The sequence below is a fragment of the Vanellus vanellus genome, assembly GCF_965231255.1.
Source record: "Vanellus vanellus genome assembly, chromosome: 3".
Classification (NCBI taxonomy): domain Eukaryota; kingdom Metazoa; phylum Chordata; class Aves; order Charadriiformes; family Charadriidae; genus Vanellus; species Vanellus vanellus.
This window is the reverse complement of record NC_138907.1, coordinates 52,054,555-52,073,740: the sequence shown is the minus strand read 5'-3', so window position 1 is coordinate 52,073,740 and position 19,186 is coordinate 52,054,555. Positions and strand designations below refer to the sequence as shown.

Below are 19,186 nucleotides of genomic sequence, written 5' to 3'. Positions count from 1 at the left end.
TACTGTAGCAGCCCTTGCCTTTTCTCTTGCAGCAACAGCCCAGGCTCCAAGGATTATTACTGGGCCTGCGCCTGTTCTCCCACCAGCTGCCCTGCGTACTCCTACGCCAGCTGGCCCTACCATAATGCCTTTGATCAGACAAATACAAACCGCTGTCATGCCAAACGGAACTCCTCATCCCACCGCTGCAATAGTTCCACCTGGACCCGAAGCTGGTTTAATTTACACACCGTATGAATACCCCTACACGCTGGCACCAGCTACATCAATCCTTGAGTATCCTATTGAACCTAGTGGTGTATTAGGTAAGATCTTTGTACGCGGATGACTGGAGAATATATTGCGTATGGCTTTGTTGCGTTTGCAAGGCAGAGGTCTTGGGGCTCAAAGAAAGGAATTTGAAGCAACAGTCTCATCTCAGGTATATCAAAACTGCCTAGGAAAACTGTTCTCAAATGGTGTAACTCTAAAACATTTTAAACATGTTTTGCATTTATTAAATATGTGTGTTTAGTATATTAATAAGATAACTGAAAATAAAATCTTAATGTTTGTATGGCACTAGATAGTGGATACATAGGCAGGGGGGGAAAACCAAATAAAGTTGACATCTATTATATGTCATTTGGGCTTCCATAAATACCAGATTTGTTTGTGCTCTCTTCAACAGAAATTAATTTTCAGTAATCTTGGGAAGAGAGAGCTTCCTCTTTTGCTGTACCTTTTTAGTAGCAAAACTGAAGAGATTGGAAAGGTCTTTGTTCAGTTTGTTGGCGGTTTTGCTTCTTCATTCAGTACACAACTGATAAATCTCTCCTCAGTGTCAGAAAGCTGTAAATCATTTTGTAAGCAGAAAATAATTTCAGTGAATGAACATAAAGCAAACTTAAGTTCTGACCAAAGGAGGGTACAATTAGCAACTGAGGGCTTCTTTTATATACACTGGATTGAAATGTCCGTCATTCCTAACATTTCAGACCATTGACTTGTTGTGTGAGGTGAGGATGATAAAGCAGCCGTGACGATTCAGTTAACTGGTCAATATGGAACAAGCAGTTCCAATAGTTTCTTCTTTCCCTACCCTCTACAGAATGTAAATAATTTTTTCTTTTCAGCTTGTTCTGAATTGCATACGACCTTGGTGCTGCATAATGTTGATTTTATAGGACTTTGATCTTAGTTTGTTCAGTGGCAGTTATTGATTTACACGAATTCTAAATGTCTCTACTGAACACTGGACAATAAGGTACAAAGTCAATATTTTGTTGAAAGTATTGCAAAAAATCAGTGTTTCACTTATGTGACAAATACTCGTTGAGTTATCTGTTTGTGTGCATGTTCCCACGTTGTATTTTATACAGTAAAAAAGAAAATGTATTTCAGACTTCCACCTTTCAGAATTAGTGAATGAATAATGAACATTTTAGTATGACAAAAGTGTGCAGTAGGTCTGCCTTTGAGCAGCTTATGGTTGTTGTCCGTTACCCCATAGCCAAAATTCAGTGAGCTTGTGATAATATCATCATTTATTAATTTCCCACAATGTTCTCCCGAGCCCCTCCGCCCCCAATCTGTGAGTCCACTTGTGATATATCCTGGGGTAAAGCCACTGTTACAGGCATCGTCACATTAGCTATCAGTTGCTGGTTAGTGGCAAACCCCTCTCCTGAATTCAGTTAATAGAAAGTAAAGAAATGCATAATCCCACAGTAATAACTTAATACGATGCAGGGAACTTCGATTTCTCGCAGAATTTTCTATAAGGAGAGAGGAGGGGAAAATTACTCCTAAAATGGCATCTGAAAACATAGCATACTTTTGGGCTTAGCACAGGTATATGGCCCAAAACAGATCTCACCAAATAGTCTTATTTAAAAAAGGAAAAAGAGGGGGGGGAGGGGAAGACCTCACCCCTACTTAGGTAGCATAGAATCAATAACTTTTATTCCATCTGGTCTATTATCTGAGCAATTGTACAGAGTTAATTGAATTAAATTAGCTTCTTGTGAAATAAAACTCAACAATACCTTCATTCTCATTAATTGTATGCTATATTTGGTCCATTTTTGTGGTGGACCTTTAAGGTGTCTTAAAATAACTCTGTTTAAAATGGCAGAGAAATGCATCCCTATTAGTATTTTTGGGGATATTGGTGTTGGGATCAAATTTTAGTTGGTGACTAACTTTTAATTCCCTTCCTTTTATCTTCAGGTATGGCTTTCCCAACGAAAGGCTAAGAATTCAAGAACGGTCTTAACTGATCCTTCATCAGATCTGAATTTTAACAAATGCTTAGTTTCAGCAGCCTTGAAAAAAGCTTGGCCTAGCAGTCAGTGACTTACTTGCACTTTTTTGCACATAGATTTAAAATAAAATAGTGCTATTAATTTGGATTAGCTCCTATTATTACAGAGTAGCTGTAATTTATGAGTGTATAGTAGTATACTGACTGCTAAGTGTTCTATATAGTGTTTGCTTTACTAATCACCTAATTCATTGCAGTTCATACTTATTGACTTAAAGTTTAAAATCACAATCTGTAGGCTTGAAGAATTGCTTTAAAACTTTTTTTGTGGTAGAACTGGAAGTGATCTTAAGGTTAGAAAATAATTGTCAGTATTAAAAGATGGCATTATTTAAAATAGTCCTGCTGCAAGAAAGGCACTTCAGTGAATATGTGACTAGTAAAGCTTAAATGTGCTTGGGTCTAATAGATTTCATGAAATACTGTAATTTTGGGATTGTAAATGAATGGATTAAACAGGTTAAGGCCAGGATGTTTAAAATAAATGCAATATTAATCTGCACAGATAAACTTCTTTTTAAGATTAAGATTTGAAACTACTGTGCCTTAACTTGTTGCTTTTCTTAAAATGAACTTTTGTAGTTAATGATCATTTAAATCCATTTTGATAAACCTGCTGTTAATGTTTTCTTTGAATGTTTTCTAACTTTGTCTTGGTAATTGCAATTTAACTAGGTGCGGTGGCTACTAAAGTTCGAAGGCACGATATGCGTGTCCATCCTTACCAAAGGATTGTGACCGCAGACCGAGGTTAGTTTAGTTCTGCAGTTCTTGTTTGTAAGAAGTGCTTTGAGTGTACATGAGATTTGCAACACCACAGCTGGTTAACCAAATACCGTATTTTGACCCATTCATTATTTTTCTCAAAAATCTGAATAGTCAATATTTTATCAGAATTTTGGGAATGCTTGCAGTTCTAAAAACATTTTATACACTTGGCTTTCCCAGCTCAATTAAATATATACACTTTGTGATCTATTCAGTATAAAAGCTATAGCTGATTCCCTTTTAAAAACTATTTAAAGATCCGTCTGCATCAGGAAACACTATGAATTCAGTGCTCCAATAATTAATTTGGTCCTTTTCCACCCCTCCCTCCCCACAGTTTGTTCTTTTAATTGGTGTGGAAATACCAGATTGGTGTTGCAAAATAAAATGAATGGATGGTTGTTTAATGAGAAAGAAGTAAAGGAATAAATGCCTCCTGTCTGTGTCTGGAGAAATCTGAAGATTTATATTCCTTTTTTTCCAATAAACTTTTGAGCCACTGTACTGTATATTATGAGGAGGATGCATGTTCTCAGATACCTGACTGAATTCAGAAAGGTAAGGGCTGTGAAGATAATACTTCAAAAGTTGTTAGAGTTTGAAGTACTAAGGGTGGGGGAAAGGAAGGTCTTTTGGTTTTTTGCCAAAATCTATTTCTTGGTATTTGCCTTTTGCTGCTAAAACGTGTAACCTGAAGGAGAAACAACTTTTGAAGTCCTGTTGGTGAGATGACATCCAATATTTGGGCATCTCTCTTTAACCCTTGAATGGAAAGTAAATCTTCATTTTTCTCCTGTTCCTCAAGTGTAATGCCTTTGGACCCCTGAATGAAGTATTTAAGCTTATTGAGAAAAGTGATATTTTTCGGTTTATTGACATTGGCTAGGAAGCAGTGTGTGGGCTGAATTCATATCCCATCCCTGCTGCTGACTCACTGGGTTTCGGCAAGTCATTTAATCTCTCTGTGTATGTTTTCCCATCTGTAAAATAAGGATAATAATACTTCCCTACCTCACAGGGGTGTTGTGGGGGTTCTTGTTTTGTACAGGGCTTTGAGGATGCAAAGCGTTAAGTGCCAAGTATTATTATTCTCCTCTCATCAAAATCAGTGTTGTGCAGGCTTCCATGATATTGTGATATTCAAAAGTCAAATTCAGGTGACAGATATGACATCTCCTAACATTGACTACACTTCACTTCTCTCAACCTCCCATAAATTAACTACAAGAAACAATACAGATTTCGGTCAATACAGTAAAAAGGGCCCTCCTGGATATTTGCTATATTTACGTAACACTTTTATCTTTCATATGTAAGGATCTTATGCTTTACGGACAATGTAAAGCTGATAACAAGACACTACTTAAGTTTTCTAGAAGATTGCTTCTTCTTTTATATCACCGCACACTATTTGCAGCCCATCGGCTTGTTCTTATTTCTTGAGAACTCTTCAATGGGCAACAGGGTAAAACCAGAATAAGGTCATAGCCCATGTTTACCCCACCCCCAAAATAAAAGGAGGAAAAAAAGGAAATGGAAAAAAGATTAAAATCTATCTCTCCCAAGAGCAATGGGTGGTAAGGATTTGGTTATCTTTAAAAGTTTGACCTGATGTTGTAAAAATCAGTTTTTGCTAATGGTCTTTCATGATCTGCTGTGGTAGTTTCAGGTGACAGGTGAGACTACCTTTTTGTTCTATTAGATACGTGCCTGAGACAACTAGTAAATACACTGATAAAGCATGGGGGGGTGAGGGGTGGCTGCAGTACCAATTTGTAGTCTAAGTTCATCCTTGTAGTGTTTACTAAACATAGATTTTAACTATTTTGCGAAGGGCCTAGGTGTTTCGTCTGGGTCACATATAACTAATCGCAATTAGTAAGTGGTATCAGTTCACCTTTTAAAATACAGCCATTTTCTGGTACTTCAGTGTTCATATGTAGCCATATTGGAAGCCCACTGTCTTAAGTAAATAAATACACATGGCTTATCTCCTGTGGAATAAGTCATGCATACCTCTCTTATTTTAGCATGAAAACCATGCTGATATTTCAGAAGAAAGTTATTTTAAAGTCTTAACTACATAATCCCAGTGTGTATTAAGAAACTTACGCAAAGTTAATTATACAATTGTACTTCATTGTATTTTGAATTTGAAATCCTATATTATCACTGCACAGATATAACAGTTTCACAAAAGTTTTGAAGATTACTTTGTTGGGCAATAAAACAGTTTCTTTTAATGTGTTAAAACTATGTTGTAGAATTAAAATACTATCAGTATTTACCATATTCACTTATTTGGTTGTTCTGTCACCGATATACTTCTATAGCTAAAGCCATGAACAACAATGTCAGCAAACCGAAATACTTTTTTTTCAATGCGGAAACTTTTTTTTATATAGTTAAGTGTCACTAAATCTATATTCACATTCATTGGGTCTAAAGTTGTTGGATTTGGTTTGGTTTTTTTTTTTTTTTTTTTAATTCTAAATCGACTTGGAAATGACTTTGTAGTACTACTGCATTCACTTTTTAAGTAGGTTTTTATTCTTTGCATAGGTTGTTTTGGGTTTTTTTTTAGAGATAAGCACTGCATTTAAAGCAAGAATCCCCAAATGTATAAATGTTTTACTCTTACAACTAAGCATTTAGAATTGGTGAAGGGTTGAAAAATATAGCTCATTTTAACGCAGAATAAAACCCCAGTTTATAAATAATACAAAATTGAATTTGATGCATGATAACAGAGAGACTGACTGATATAATTGTAATAAACTGTAAATGGTGTTGCACAGTTGACAAACCTGTGTGTACTGTAGAAGGCCAGAGACTTGGCAGAGGATGTATCACAGGTGTACTGGTATTTTTAAAAGGTAGCTTGCTTTGATTATAAACTCCACAAGAAATATTAATGCTGAGAATTTTCTTGAATGTTTTATCCAAACCAACTGTCACATAATTTATATATAAATTTTAATACCATTTAATCAAAATTGTAATCAGTCTCAAAATGCTTTAAGACTCTGTTTCTAGTATACCTGTAAAGTGGTGAGATTGTGCCACATAAAATATTTATTTTTGCTTACTTTTGAAAGAGCCGTTTTAATTTAAACAAACCCCACTTAGCATAATTCTGAAAAAAATCAGGGAGCATTTGGTCTCATTTACATTACAGTAGTAATTTTTCTTAGTGTTATGAACTGTATCCTAAATGATAGGCCATTTTTATTATGTGAAAGTAAATCAGCCCACAAGAAAGATTGCTAAATCGATGCTATCTGTGAATATTACACGTACTGGACTTCATTTTATGTAATGGCACAAATCTGACTTTGCACTGAATACCTTTCTCACTTTCATCTCCTCTGCCTTAGTCAAAATGGCAACAGTACAAAAACTTTATCAACCTCAGAATTTATTAGCTATAATTAAGCTGTTGAATGAGTCTTAAAAAAAAAAAATCTATAAAAAAAAAAATACTACTGTTAAGTGGACCAAGTTTGGTGAAGGAGAATGTGAGAGAATGATTAAAGAAGGAACAGCTCAAGAACATTGGGAATGATAACTTTCCACTTGAGAACTTTTTTATGTTTTACTGTAATTTGTTTGTGTTTTTGGGTTTTATTTTTTGTTTTGGTTTTTGTTGTTGTTTTTGTTTTGGTTTTTTTTGCAAAAGAAAATAGTATTTACAGGTGGCTTCTTTTAAAATATAAAAATATAATGCAGGAATGTATATGAAATGTCAGATTTTATTGTATTTGCAGAGTATTAGCTTTGAAAATGAATAAAGAGAGCTGTTTGTAGTTTTAAAATGCCTTATTAGTATCAATTAGATATTTTCTCTATTTTTTGATGTACTTAGAGCTTTTTAAGTATAGACTTTAAAATGGCAGGACTTTTACAGTGTTTACATGCAAGTGCATTTTATAAGTGTCCTATATGTGTAAAATAGTATTTTGAACAGGAAAATGCTGGCTAAAGTAGCAGGCTGAGCGTTTTCCTGGTTCCCACGATGATGCCTACATTGCTAGACTACAGTTTAGTATTGCTTTGTATCATGAGGCCAAGAAATTCCATGTTGTTTGTAAATAGAATAAATGAAAGGCAATAAAAAATTTATTGAACAAAAACCCTTTGTTTGGCCCATAGTTTGTTGAACCAAATTGTTTCTCTAAGTCCAGAATTCCTTAGATGACTCCATTCTTTTAACAACCAGTTATTAATAATCACATCCATCATTAATAGTTGCTTTAATGCTTGCACCTTGGGAGGTACTAATGCTTAATAGCAGTCAGATACTGATGCTGTGCACTGACTGTTGTTCCAGAAATCTTCTACCCAGTTCCAAAACTGTTCATCGTTTTTTGTTTTCCAATTTCCTTCATCGACTGCTACTAACCATTAGTCGTTAGTCGTATTTTATCTCTATTTCTCCTGTTAACCGGTTTTGTGGGAGCGGGCTTCTCCTTCACGTGTCCAAATCATGATGGAGGGCTGTCATGATTTTATTGCATTCTGTAGATGGTGTCGATCAGTATGTCAGAATTAAACATGCTTGTTTTTTTTATTAGTTGTGATTAGTTTTCATGTTGTCATTAAGCCGTCACTAGCTGGAACTAATCTCTTCTCTATCTTTTCTTTCTTTTTTTTGTTTTGTTTTTTTTTTGTTTCTAACCACCCAGCCGCCACCGGCAACTAACCTATGACCTTCTGACCTCTGAACTCTTCACCCAATGATGACCTGACCATGCCTGCCTGCTGATCAGTTAACTGGTAAACGCCTTTGCTTGCCTGTCTTCAGTGCAGCGAGCTGGGGCACTTGTCCGTTCGTCTTACCATCTAACAAAACAGACAAAGAAATTGTTGTCCTCCAACTCCGCTTTTTGTTGTTCTCCTGTTTGGGTGAAAGTGGTTCTAGAACCTGCACTGAATAGTAGTAAAGCAATAAGGTCCAACTCATCCCTCCGCACTGATCATCCTCTAGTGTCCCGCCCCAAGCGAACGGTAAGGAGGCCTCGCACGAGATGGAGACAGATGTCCCTTAACTACCCGATGACAGAGGCAGTTACTGTGAGAGACTTCTAGGAATATTTTTCTTCTCAAAAAAAAAAAACAAAAAAAAAGAAAAAAAAAGAAAAAAGAAGTCAAAGCTCTCTCTGAATGTACTGTGTGATGATGCATCATGCATGAACCTTTGGTCAGGGATGTCATTGGGGAAGGGATTCCAAAAAGTATTCAAAATTTGATACGCTGTTTAGTCACTACCGGTGCCCACAAAGGGCAGACGTTGCAGCCTTTTTTCTATTGCCTGCCAAATTGGACGTTTTAAAGGAAAGTGTGCCATGAAATGCCGATGACGATGACTTTTTCAGAACTACATTAATGCAGAGAACAAAACAGCAACACTATTAAAGCAAAATCTGAGTTTAAATTATTTTAACCATATTTTAATCTCCTCGGAAGATTACATGAGAACAAGGTACATGCATTATGTGTCACATTACTGGGCAAACTGTTCAAATATTTTTTTTAAACCTCCCTGTATAGAAAAAAAAATTCATTAAGGATGTAAAAGCCATGCTTGCCTATTTGCTGTATACATGTAATGAAATTGTAGATAAAGTGTAGTGCATTGAAACAAAATGAACAAAAAAGTAGATACTTTTACTATACAAGGGTGCTGGTGCAGAAAAAAAATATATTTTTGGAAATGTAGCATTTTATACTTTCAAGTGTTATAAAAAAAGAAAAAAAGAACAAAGAAACCCTTTATTTCATTAAATGATTTTTTCTGGTGGTTGTCAAGAAACAAAAGACCAAAAGAGCCTTTTAGTCTTTCTTTTTTATTTTTTAAGTATTGGAATAAGTCTAAAGAAAAGGAAGTGCCTTATTTTCTTCATGGTCATTTAGTCAGATGTCTTGTATAATCAGCTTCTCCCTCAGACAAGTTACTGCATGCCACTCAGTCGCCCAGTATGTGAAAGAAGCTGTGAGGAAAGACAAATGATGAGTTGACCGTATTAATTACCTGATTTTTGCCATACTAGTGTGATGTGACTTTGCCAAAATCTCTTTACCTAAAATACTTGCTAAGTTTTTGTCAAACCAGCCCATCTTTATTTCAGCCACTCTACTTTTTAAATCATAGCAAATGCCGTACTTGTGCAATGTAAACCAAAGGGTTCTGTGATACAGACTGTCTCGCGCTAAATGAGACTATTAGCTGACAAATGTTTGTAGAGCTGGAAAGCGTGTCATTTTTGTTCAGGGATGGAGAGGAGTTTTCTTGATTTTGGGTTGGAATAAATAGACATCAAATATAGGAGGCTTCAGCGTCGCCCAGAAAACCGATGTTCTGCGGATAATGAAATTGAAAGCGCTTAGCTAGTTTTCAGTTATAGTCTGAGCATGTCCCTGGTTTTTACAAGCAGCTCCTGCAGGGGCAAACAGCATGCAATTTGGTTTTTTTTCAGCTCTTCTTTGACTATTGTTAGATCCGCCCGCTGGCTTTTCCTCATAAGATAAGCAGGAGAGGGACATCAGCTAATTGTTTGAAGTCCAGCTGCGCTTTATTTTTAACCTTCTTTTCCACATGGGATTCGCGTAGCTGGGCAATTGCAAGAGCTGAAGCTGTTGAACGCACAGTATTTTATCCTGAAAACATTAAGTATTATTTCGCATGGGGCTCAGTACTAAACTTGGCAAATATCAGGTGATAACTTTATTCCCCTCTTGTCAACTTATTCTCCTCCTGCAAATCTTCACAGCTTCCAAATGAAAGGTCAATAGTAAGCTAAGAGGGCTTACAGTTTTAAGCACCTGCATGGTGACCTCATCTAACATCTTGTCTCACCTGGAAATAATTATCAGTTTATTTACTATGCAATAGACATTCATCCTTTCGTATTCAGCTAGCTTTTTGTTTATTGTGCCACCGGCTTCGTCTTCCTGTTACACATACAGTTGTGTTGATTTTACTTACAGTATATGCTGTGCCATTTTGATTTTATTTTGGTTGGTTGGTTGAATAAACTTGCGACACTCGAACATTTGAAGAGAGATTTGCTAAAACAATACCAGTATTTGATCCAGTTTCATCTCAACTATGATAAAACCTGGACATTTTAGATGTTTATCAAAGGTCTTTTACTGGGGGGGAGGGGAAGTGTATGAAATAGATGTGTGACATGTGAAAGTAACGTTTGCTCTGAACAAACTTCTGAAAACTTAGTTGACAAAATTTTGGATCAACTTAAAAAAAAAAACAAAGCATGACTTTTGAAATCTCTGAATGCCTTGGTTCTCAGTATTATTATTCTTTAATGACTTTTCTTTATTAAAATAAGTAGTTTTAAGACTTCTTTCTGACAGTATTATGTAATTTTTTTAGAGTGGGTAGATGGGAGTGTCGCTTGTATGTAACCGTACAGATGACATGTATTTGTCTATTCTTTATTATCTTAGTAGTTTCATGCTATGTATGTACCATAACCAACCTATTGCCTATGAGAAACATGTAAGATAATGTATTTACAGCCATTGTTACAAGTTTATAATGTATTTTTCTATCTTGTTTTATATGTATGTTATATAACATTCAAAAGAATTTTTTTCCTGATTGAGAAAAAAGGATACAAAATGCAAAACCCACAATTTTGATAACTGAAAAATTGCCAATTGTTTTGCAGTACTTTATTATATTGGGTGTGTTGTCTTTCTTGGGCTTTTAGTTAGCTACTGGATGAATACATTAGACATATTTGGGTTTTAGTTGGGTTTTTACATAGCTTGCATTTTAATTCTTTGGTTCTTTGCTGTTTCTATTAACCCATAGCATTATTTTAATAAATGTTATAATACCAACCTACTAACTCTGGACTATGTCTGTTTATTAACCATTACATGTTTAATTAAAATAAACAAATAAAGACAGAAGAATGTAAAGTCTTGAGTTACTGGACTAACCCTGAAGAACGTGACCACAGATAACACAACGTGACTTGTTTTTATGTTGTTTGTCGGCTGACATTCTGCACACTACTATTAAGTTGGCTTTGGTCATTCTGGCCTTTTACCTTGGGGAATAGGTGCCAGTAGAAATGGGAACAAAGTAGCATTTTTTGAGGCATTCTTCTCGTAAAGTCTTGCCACTTGCCTTTCAGCATCTGCATTACTAATTCCACACTTTCTTTTTCTTTCTCTAAAATAATTACTGTCGGCTCACAGCAAAAGAGCAAAGATGCCAGTGTATTGGTAAATCATGACGGTGTACAGAAACCAGTTTGATTCTTTGTTGAACCATTCAGAGGTTGCAGTTAATCTCACAGGAATTTGTGATTTGTTGGTTTTGGCACCTGATTCACTGTTGCATCATGTGACATTTCTAAGCACAAAATACTTCTAGAAAGAATTGCCGTACATCGAAATACAAAATCTGGGGGTTTCCTTGCCAAAAGTGCCTTATTTTCTTCATGCCACGCTATTTTTAAGTAACTTTTTTTTTTTTTTGTACTTCTGCTGTAGTCTACCAGTATTGCCTAGCTCAGGGGAGTACAATTTCTGTAAGCCAAAGGTCAAACTGGATCGTTTCCTACTGACTGCAGAAAGTACAAAAATACACCTTTCGCTAAATTACTGAGCAACAGCCATTTCAAACTCCAGGGCTGCCTCTATGTGATCTTTATCCCTGTGGATGACTGTAGCAACATGAGTGCAGGGAATTGAAATGGTGAAAATGCTGTTTTGAATGTACATCTATGCAAATATTTTTACAGAAACGTTTTTCTTAAAGCTTCAGCTGTTTGAGGCTCCCTTACATATCCTAGGTCATCCTCCTAGGTTTGTAATCTTAAGTGGACAGTAATTACAGCTAATGTCGAGGGAGAGCCTCGATGTAGATAACTCTTCAGATACCAACGGTTTTTGTGAAAGCCCTTTTTTTTTTTCCTGTAGATAGTAGCAATTAAGATGAGGAGTCTTTGCGTCTGTTCAGATGCCTTCTTTAATTTATGATGTTTCAAACTACGTATCTTGAAATCCATGTGATATAAAATAAAGAGTTCTCATAATATTAGTAGTAATTAGAATGCATCTTTATTTTATGGAGAAAAATTAGTCTAGTTCTGATGAAGATGTTTGTTAGTTTTTTAATGGCATGTTGCTCTTCGTTTTACAAAAATGTATAGGTACAGCTGAAATATCAATGCATTGAGAACAGTTTCACTTGTACAGAAATCTTTTTAATTTAACAGATCATGAATACGCTACTATCCTAAAAGTTGGCCACATGCAGATGATAAAAAAAAAAAAAGACACAACAGATGAGGACCTTTTGATTAGATTGGCACAAGTATAATTTCAAAGCCAATAATTTATATTCCTAAAAAATTTTATCAGAGGCACACATTTAAACTTGGTAAATTACTCTCTCTAGTTTAGGTGAAACTGTTCAGATGGGACAAAAGATTAGTATTTTATGTTGAAGAATACTTCTCTTCCCGCAACTACTGCTTTTCTGTAATACTTTTATTATTTTGTATTTTTATTGCATAAGAACTACTGTCATACTTTGTTCACAGTGCATTTTCATCTCATTCTTCATTATATGCAGTAGTGAGAGTTGCTGTAAGTTTTGAACTACTTTACAGCTGAAGGACAGGAAAAAAACTCTAAAATCAAAATTTTGTACTAGTTGTTGTTGTCCACCAAATGCATTTCTCAGTTTATGTAAGTGCCTGTCTGAAAATGTAGCTATTTTGTGCTTCTCCTGCTTATAGGAAAGAAACAAGCTATTTTTAGAACTGAATTTGAGGATGGCTTCAGTATGGCTACATTACTGAAGCTAGGTTGTTGTTTTGCTTTATTATTATTATGGGGTTTAATTGTCCTAGCATTTGAAAGATCGTATATTCAAGTCAATTAGAAAGTTGCTGTTCCAGTGGGATTTATCTTAGGGTAAATCTATTTATTTTTAGTAGGTCAGAATATAACCAAAACCATCATAAAGCCTTTCAAAGTAAAATCTGAGCAATCCTATTCACTTCTTAAGAGTGAACTGTTGTACCAAAGTACAACAAATTTGGTTTCTCTGAGAGTATTTTTTTGTTATCAATCCAGAATATATTTCATAGAGTCTTCAGGGACCTCTTTCAAATGTTTTTAATGAACATATGTTCAGTGTATACCAACAATATTGATATTTTATTTGAACATATCTTTAAAAACTATGTCCAAAATCTACACATAATGAATGGTATATTCCCAGATTGTACTCTTTGAGGGGGACCACTAAAAAGTTTTCTGCCCTGAAGGCGCAGGGAAACATTTAAGCGTGTTGCCATCCATTAAGAAATTAATTTAACTTGGGGGAAACATACTTACGAGTATACGAAACTTAGTTCTTTGTGTCTAGGTGAAAATAGCAGTCATCATAAATAGCACATTGTACAGAGTGGAATCTGAGTAACACATTCCTAGGGTTGAAAGTACAGAATTGTTATTGGAATTTCTATTTTGTTTTTAAGATATTTGATATATTTTTCTAAAACGCTCTTAGTGGAACACTGTCCAAATAACACATGAAGCATAACATTAACACATGGTAATCAATGTTGAATCAAACTGGTTAACAAAAGTACAGTGCTCTTCCTTCTATGTGCCTGCGCACTAATTGCAGGTGCTATGGTTCTGCAGAGGAGGCGGGTGTTAGGCACAGCAGGTCGCAGTGCTAATTTCTTGGTGCCAGCATTTCGGACATCCGTCTTTGACAACAGACTAACTGGGGGGAATCTGACTCCCAAGGCAAAGATTAACTGAGATCCGGAACTCGTAGAAGAATTACCTGAAAAAACAGCAACAACAAACCAACATATATACATCCGTGCTTTGACTTGTATTATGGCAGTTTGTGTGAAACATTTAAGGTTTTGTTTGTGCAAAATAATGTATTCTGAGGGGAAAAACAAACATGGACATTGCCAAAACACATGTAAATAAAACACCATTTGTGACTGTACATTATGTGCAATAAAGTAACTGGAAAAAGTGCATGTACTTTATCCTCAAAAGCAAACTGACAGCTCTCAAAGCTGTAGCTATAGGGTCCTTTTTCTGAAAAGTTAAATTTTATTCTGTATCTAAACAGCAGAATAAAGAATGTACATTTTTCACACTTCAATTTTCATTAATGCTTTTAGCAGTGTTCTGAAAGATGTTAATTGTTGAAGAGGCTTAAATTTTCATGGTCATCTGATTACCAGGGTATTTTTTGCTTAACAGTTTCTTACTGCATATGCCGTTGTTGTCGTCTGTAACTGTAAATGAAGCAACTATGCATTACATACTGTAAACATGCAATGCACATTTTGAATAGAAGGTTGTGGATGCACCGATTCTATAAATTTCTTTAAGACGACTAAGTGATTTTGATGTTATTGTTCTTCTGTAAGCATCACTGTTAGAATTGCTTAGAGCAAATAAGGAAGAGGAGTGCTACTTTGTAGTAAAGCTAACATACTGGTTTGGGTGGGAGGTTCTGGTTGCTGTAGAAAATGAAGACAATAAATCTGCCACCCTACCTAGTAGGAATCTAGTGAGAAACACATTTATGGGAAGAAATAGATTATGGTCTTTTAACATTTTCATTAATATCTATGCGATGATATCTGGTTATAGTTTAAGACCATTTCTCTCCCAAGGTTTTATGTCTTAAGAAGTCCTTCTATTTTACACTGTTTAAATAAAAAAAATGTTTGCTTCAGAAGTTAGTGTACAATAGATAAGGTTAAATGTGCAGTCTTTAGAAGTCTAGTAGAATAGGGGAGAGGAGGCAAAATACCAAGGTTCCTCTCCTGCACTCTCTCCAGCAGGAAGAAAAACTTGGCATAACTAGCATTCAAAGACACCTTCCACGATGAGTCTCAACAAAGTGGTTGCATATCTGAGCTAGCTTTAATCTCCGTAGTCACGGAATGTAGAGATGGTGTTCGGCATGTGCCGCTCGAGGCAGTAGAGGAGCCCTCACCATCTTTGCAGATACTCTGGTTGCAAACCCAAGCACGCCTGGGCACTGCGGTCCTGGCTTGAAGTGTGGGCGCAGCCTCGCTTTCCGTGCTGTCTTTGGCTGCGCTGCGCAGACCCCCTCCTTCAGCCAGCCCGACCCCTCGAAAACAGAACCAAAGTGATCTTCCTTATGTCTTGCCCCAAGTCAGTAATAGCTGCTTATGATTGTGTTCATGCTAGGAATTGCATTTATTGGTCTACAAATTAAAGTTAGATATGGAATTTAAAGACTGGAAAATTTCCGTCAACAGACTTTACTACTGTTCTACCAGCGCTTTCTGCATACGCGTTGGTATGTTTATGGAGGATTGCCTAACGTTACTAGATGTCTCCTGAATGTTTTTACTACGGTTACTGTAGTTCCCTTGAGGAAGTACAAACTTAACCATTACCTATGTCAAAATAACAAGAGGCATTCATGCCAAAGGGTGCAAAATGCAGTGTCTGAAATGAGTGCCTTTCACTTTGACATTCAGGTTTACCAGCAAAAGTAGAAAGAGATGTTATCCGATTGTTTTCTCAGTATCCATGTCAAGTTCTCAAACAGTTAAAAGTAGACAACTGACAGCCAGTGCCTGTTGAGTTGAACGCTTCTAAAAGTATCAACCACAACCAACCAGTGGCTCCCCAAACTATAAATTGTGAAGTTTTTGTTACAAAATAGCATAGCATGTATTTGCTTTTTTTAATTTCTGTCAGTGTATTTTCAAAGTGTTTTCGTCTTCAGCAGCAAACAAGGTTGACTACTTTGAATAGTAAACTGGATAAACTCAGATGTGTGGTTCAAAGAAATAGCACCAAATAATGGCACACCTCTCAACATTGCATCATTTCAGCAGCTCATCGGTAAATGAAGGTGCTTTCTCTAATTTTTTCTCTAAATTTGTAAACCTGTTATGTAGACAGGAGGTTAAGCAGAGAAATTACTTTTGTTAGTCGGACCTTTTCAGAATTAATCCTGTTAGCTTTCAGTTCTCTGAGGGTGGCATTCCGGATATAGGTGGTACTTCCACTGCCTGAAGCTAGGAAGGCCCCAGGGCCTCTTGCCATAAGTCAGTCGTTCGGCAAGCAGTTGCCTCCTGGTTTGCTTTCATAGCCTGTTAAATTATGAAAATGAAACCCCATCTTTTGTATCCAGATATTTTTGTATCATGAAAGATGTATCAGTCTGTACCTTGTAGGACAGTGTTTCAAAAGGGTATTTTTTAACTAAAGTTATTACATTAAAAAAGCGGGTTGCTTGAACAAGAGTATCATGGGGAATGTGTTACTATACAATAAAGATACTAGGATTGCTATTTTGGAGTCTCACTGTATTATGTACATTAGAAATGCACAATGTAATAGTAGCGTAATATTTACTTGTTCGTTGTGCACACCTTTCCAACTATAATTTCCAGATTCTGCTGTTTGATAATTTATAACAATGGGCAAGATGGTTTTCATGGAACTGAGAATGTACCTTGTACGGTTTAGAGGTAGGGAGATGACACGATATTGCAAATCACTCCTACATAATGTGCCTTTTCAGGAAGCACAGTCTTTTTCAAAGGAAGGTTTTAACGTCTTGGCCTCAGATATCAGGTAACACATGGTAAAATTGTGATGCAGGGAGCGCAGTTTATTTGCTAGCCTAACTGCTAATCTCCAAAAGTTTAAACATCTGTTACCAGTTCTGAGATGTTACTGCATGTTAACTGCCATGGCAAAATCCATGTCTTATTTTTAACATGGGTGCAATCTGGAGAGCTTCACATGCAAACTACTCCAGTAAATCTCTGGATTGTTTAATAGAGAGTGGATCCAGTACTGCAGGGGGGACCACAGGGCCATTACTTGCATGCTCTTGTGTGACTTTTCCCATATAACCTTAGTGATGAGACAATTTTGATTCTTTCCCTGAAAGGCAACAAATGAAGCAGCTTTGTTTCTGAGAGAAAATAGGAAATGTATACCTATCTGGACTGAAAGAAGATAAAGAATAACAATAAAGTCAGAGCTTTGAATCCTGTCCTGAACAGATGAATAAAATTACTTTGGACTTTATATGAGCCAGGAGGAGGAGGAGACAAACCTAAACAAGAGCAGCATTGTCAAGAAGCCCATGCTATGTTGACAAGAAGTTCATCAGAGACCGTAGGCTGGAATTTTAAGTGAAGAGAATTGAAATTATCTCAGTCCTTGAAGAGCTGGTTTGCCATATCTCCCTGTTATCTTAAGCAAACTTGTTAATTTCTCTGCTGGAAATCTTTCCCTTCTTCAGCCTAATTTGAATTTCATGTTCTTTTCCTCTAAGGTTCTGCCCTCCCCCTTCTGTGCTGTCTTACATTTCATAGACAAATTCTCCATTCGGATGGCCAGGTGGCACGGTGCGGTCTTGGTATAGAAAGACTACAAGCAAGACTTCAGATCTAAATCAGGATGTGACATTATTTAGAAAGCCTGTTTTAAATATACATGATTCCATCCAAGCAGATGGAAGTGGAATGTCTCGATGGTGAGGGCCCAAATCTAACATTGGAACACCTGGGTTTGAGATGCTCCTTTCATTGCTGATGATTTGTGCAATTTTGAGCAAGACCCTTGCAGCCAAATCCCTAAAAAAACAGCGTCACCTGAAGTGGGAATTAGGCCATTTCAGGTGTCGAGATACAGAGTGTTATTATCTAGATTTTCAATGGAAAAGTATATTTGTGTTATTCCATAAAAGAAAACACCGTCGCCTTTTCTTCTTTTGTTTGTTTTTAGCAACAACATCAACAAAAAAGAAAATCCCTGGTACCCAGAGACAACACATGTGCTCAAGTGCAGAGTGGAAAGTACTGGTCAATAAATCCCTGTCTTTCAACCACACCCATAGTAACTAGCTTAGCAGGTCGCTGCTTGGGTATGTCTCTCTCCATTTTCACATGCACAGTGTGTATGGTCGTAACTTAGCCTTTTGCATTCCCCAGCTACCCATAAAGCGGCTCAGTACTGTTTCACTCAAGTACCTTTGTTGCTCTTGTTCTGAATCTTTGTACCTCAGTTCCCCATCGGTGAAACGAGGTTAATAGGAGTACCCCAGTAGAGTGTCAGCTGTGGATGACTGCATTCAAGACTGTGGAGCGCTCAGATAGTACAATGCTGAGTGCTGTCTAGTATCATCACAGTGTCCAAGTGTCTTACGATCTTGAATGTACTTAAAAATAAAGCATGTAAGCAAAAACAACAAAAAAATACCTTTGACTTCTTACTTAGTCAAGCCCACAGAATAAAAAGGTTGCACCATCTCCCAGGCTGGCCGAGTCTTAGTCTCAGACCAGATTACCTCAGTGGGTACCAGCAGTGCCAGAGATGGCTGTCTCTTGCTTTGGCCTGATTTGTGTTCGTAACTTTCTCCGTCCTGCAGGCTCACTGTGGATGCCCTGAGCTGCATTCCATTTTTTCACAGTCGGGAAGTCTGAGGAGAGGCGAAGGGAGAGAGATGCAGCTGCACGGAACAGCGCTGCTTTGCCTCTTCACCAGTGGAAGGTAGAAGCAGGGAGCGCCCATTGCACTCGAGAACCCCCAGGACAGGCAAGACGGGGTTGAATTGCAAACCTGCTTGGTGGAAGTCAAGTTTTCCCAGGACAACACGGGAGACAGGCAGGATGGTAGTACTAGTGTATCTAACTCACCGCTTTTTACTTGTTGGATTGTTGGTGTCGTCAGACAGCAAAATACCGAGGTTGCTCAAATTTTCTGCTGCCTTTTGGGAAAACGCCTATCTGCTCCAAGAACTCTCTGTTGTTCACAGAGCCCACTGAAGAGTCCAGCACACAGACAGTTCCACTGATCTTTGTGTGCTGAGGCTGAACAACTTTGAGCTTTTGACTACAGCGATCCTGATACTGCTACAGTACAGTGTCGGTTTTACACCCGATGCCCTTTACAAATCCAGATCTGCTATATTACACAGTAGATTCAAGGGGCTGGAAAAAGACGCAGCAAGGCAGAATTCTGCATTAGGGTTAAACAAAGGTGTGCGAGTGTTATTGGATGTAGGAGAGGGTACCTGTGACATACGCC

At 36.9% G+C, this 19,186-nt stretch overlaps 1 protein-coding gene across 5 annotated transcripts in view; it reads left to right on the top strand.

Moving 5' to 3' along the window:
* The window catches only part of QKI (QKI, KH domain containing RNA binding), a 169,971-nt gene extending 157,639 nt beyond the window's left edge, over window positions 1-12,332 (top strand). For 2 of the 5 annotated variants that reach the window (XM_082480358.1, XM_082480355.1), the window contains 3 exons: window positions 33-305; window positions 2,981-3,055; window positions 7,759-12,332. In XM_082480358.1, coding sequence (XP_082336484.1) covers window positions 33-305; window positions 2,981-3,055; window positions 7,759-7,775 — 365 coding nt within the window. In that variant the 3' untranslated portion in view covers window positions 7,776-12,332. Of the gene's footprint in view, window positions 1-8; window positions 306-2,211; window positions 2,323-2,980; window positions 3,056-7,758 lie in introns of those variants that run through there. The other 3 variants (XM_082480356.1, XM_082480354.1, XM_082480357.1) reach the window with 2 other exon arrangements.
* Window positions 12,333-19,186: the final 6,854 nt, after the last annotated feature.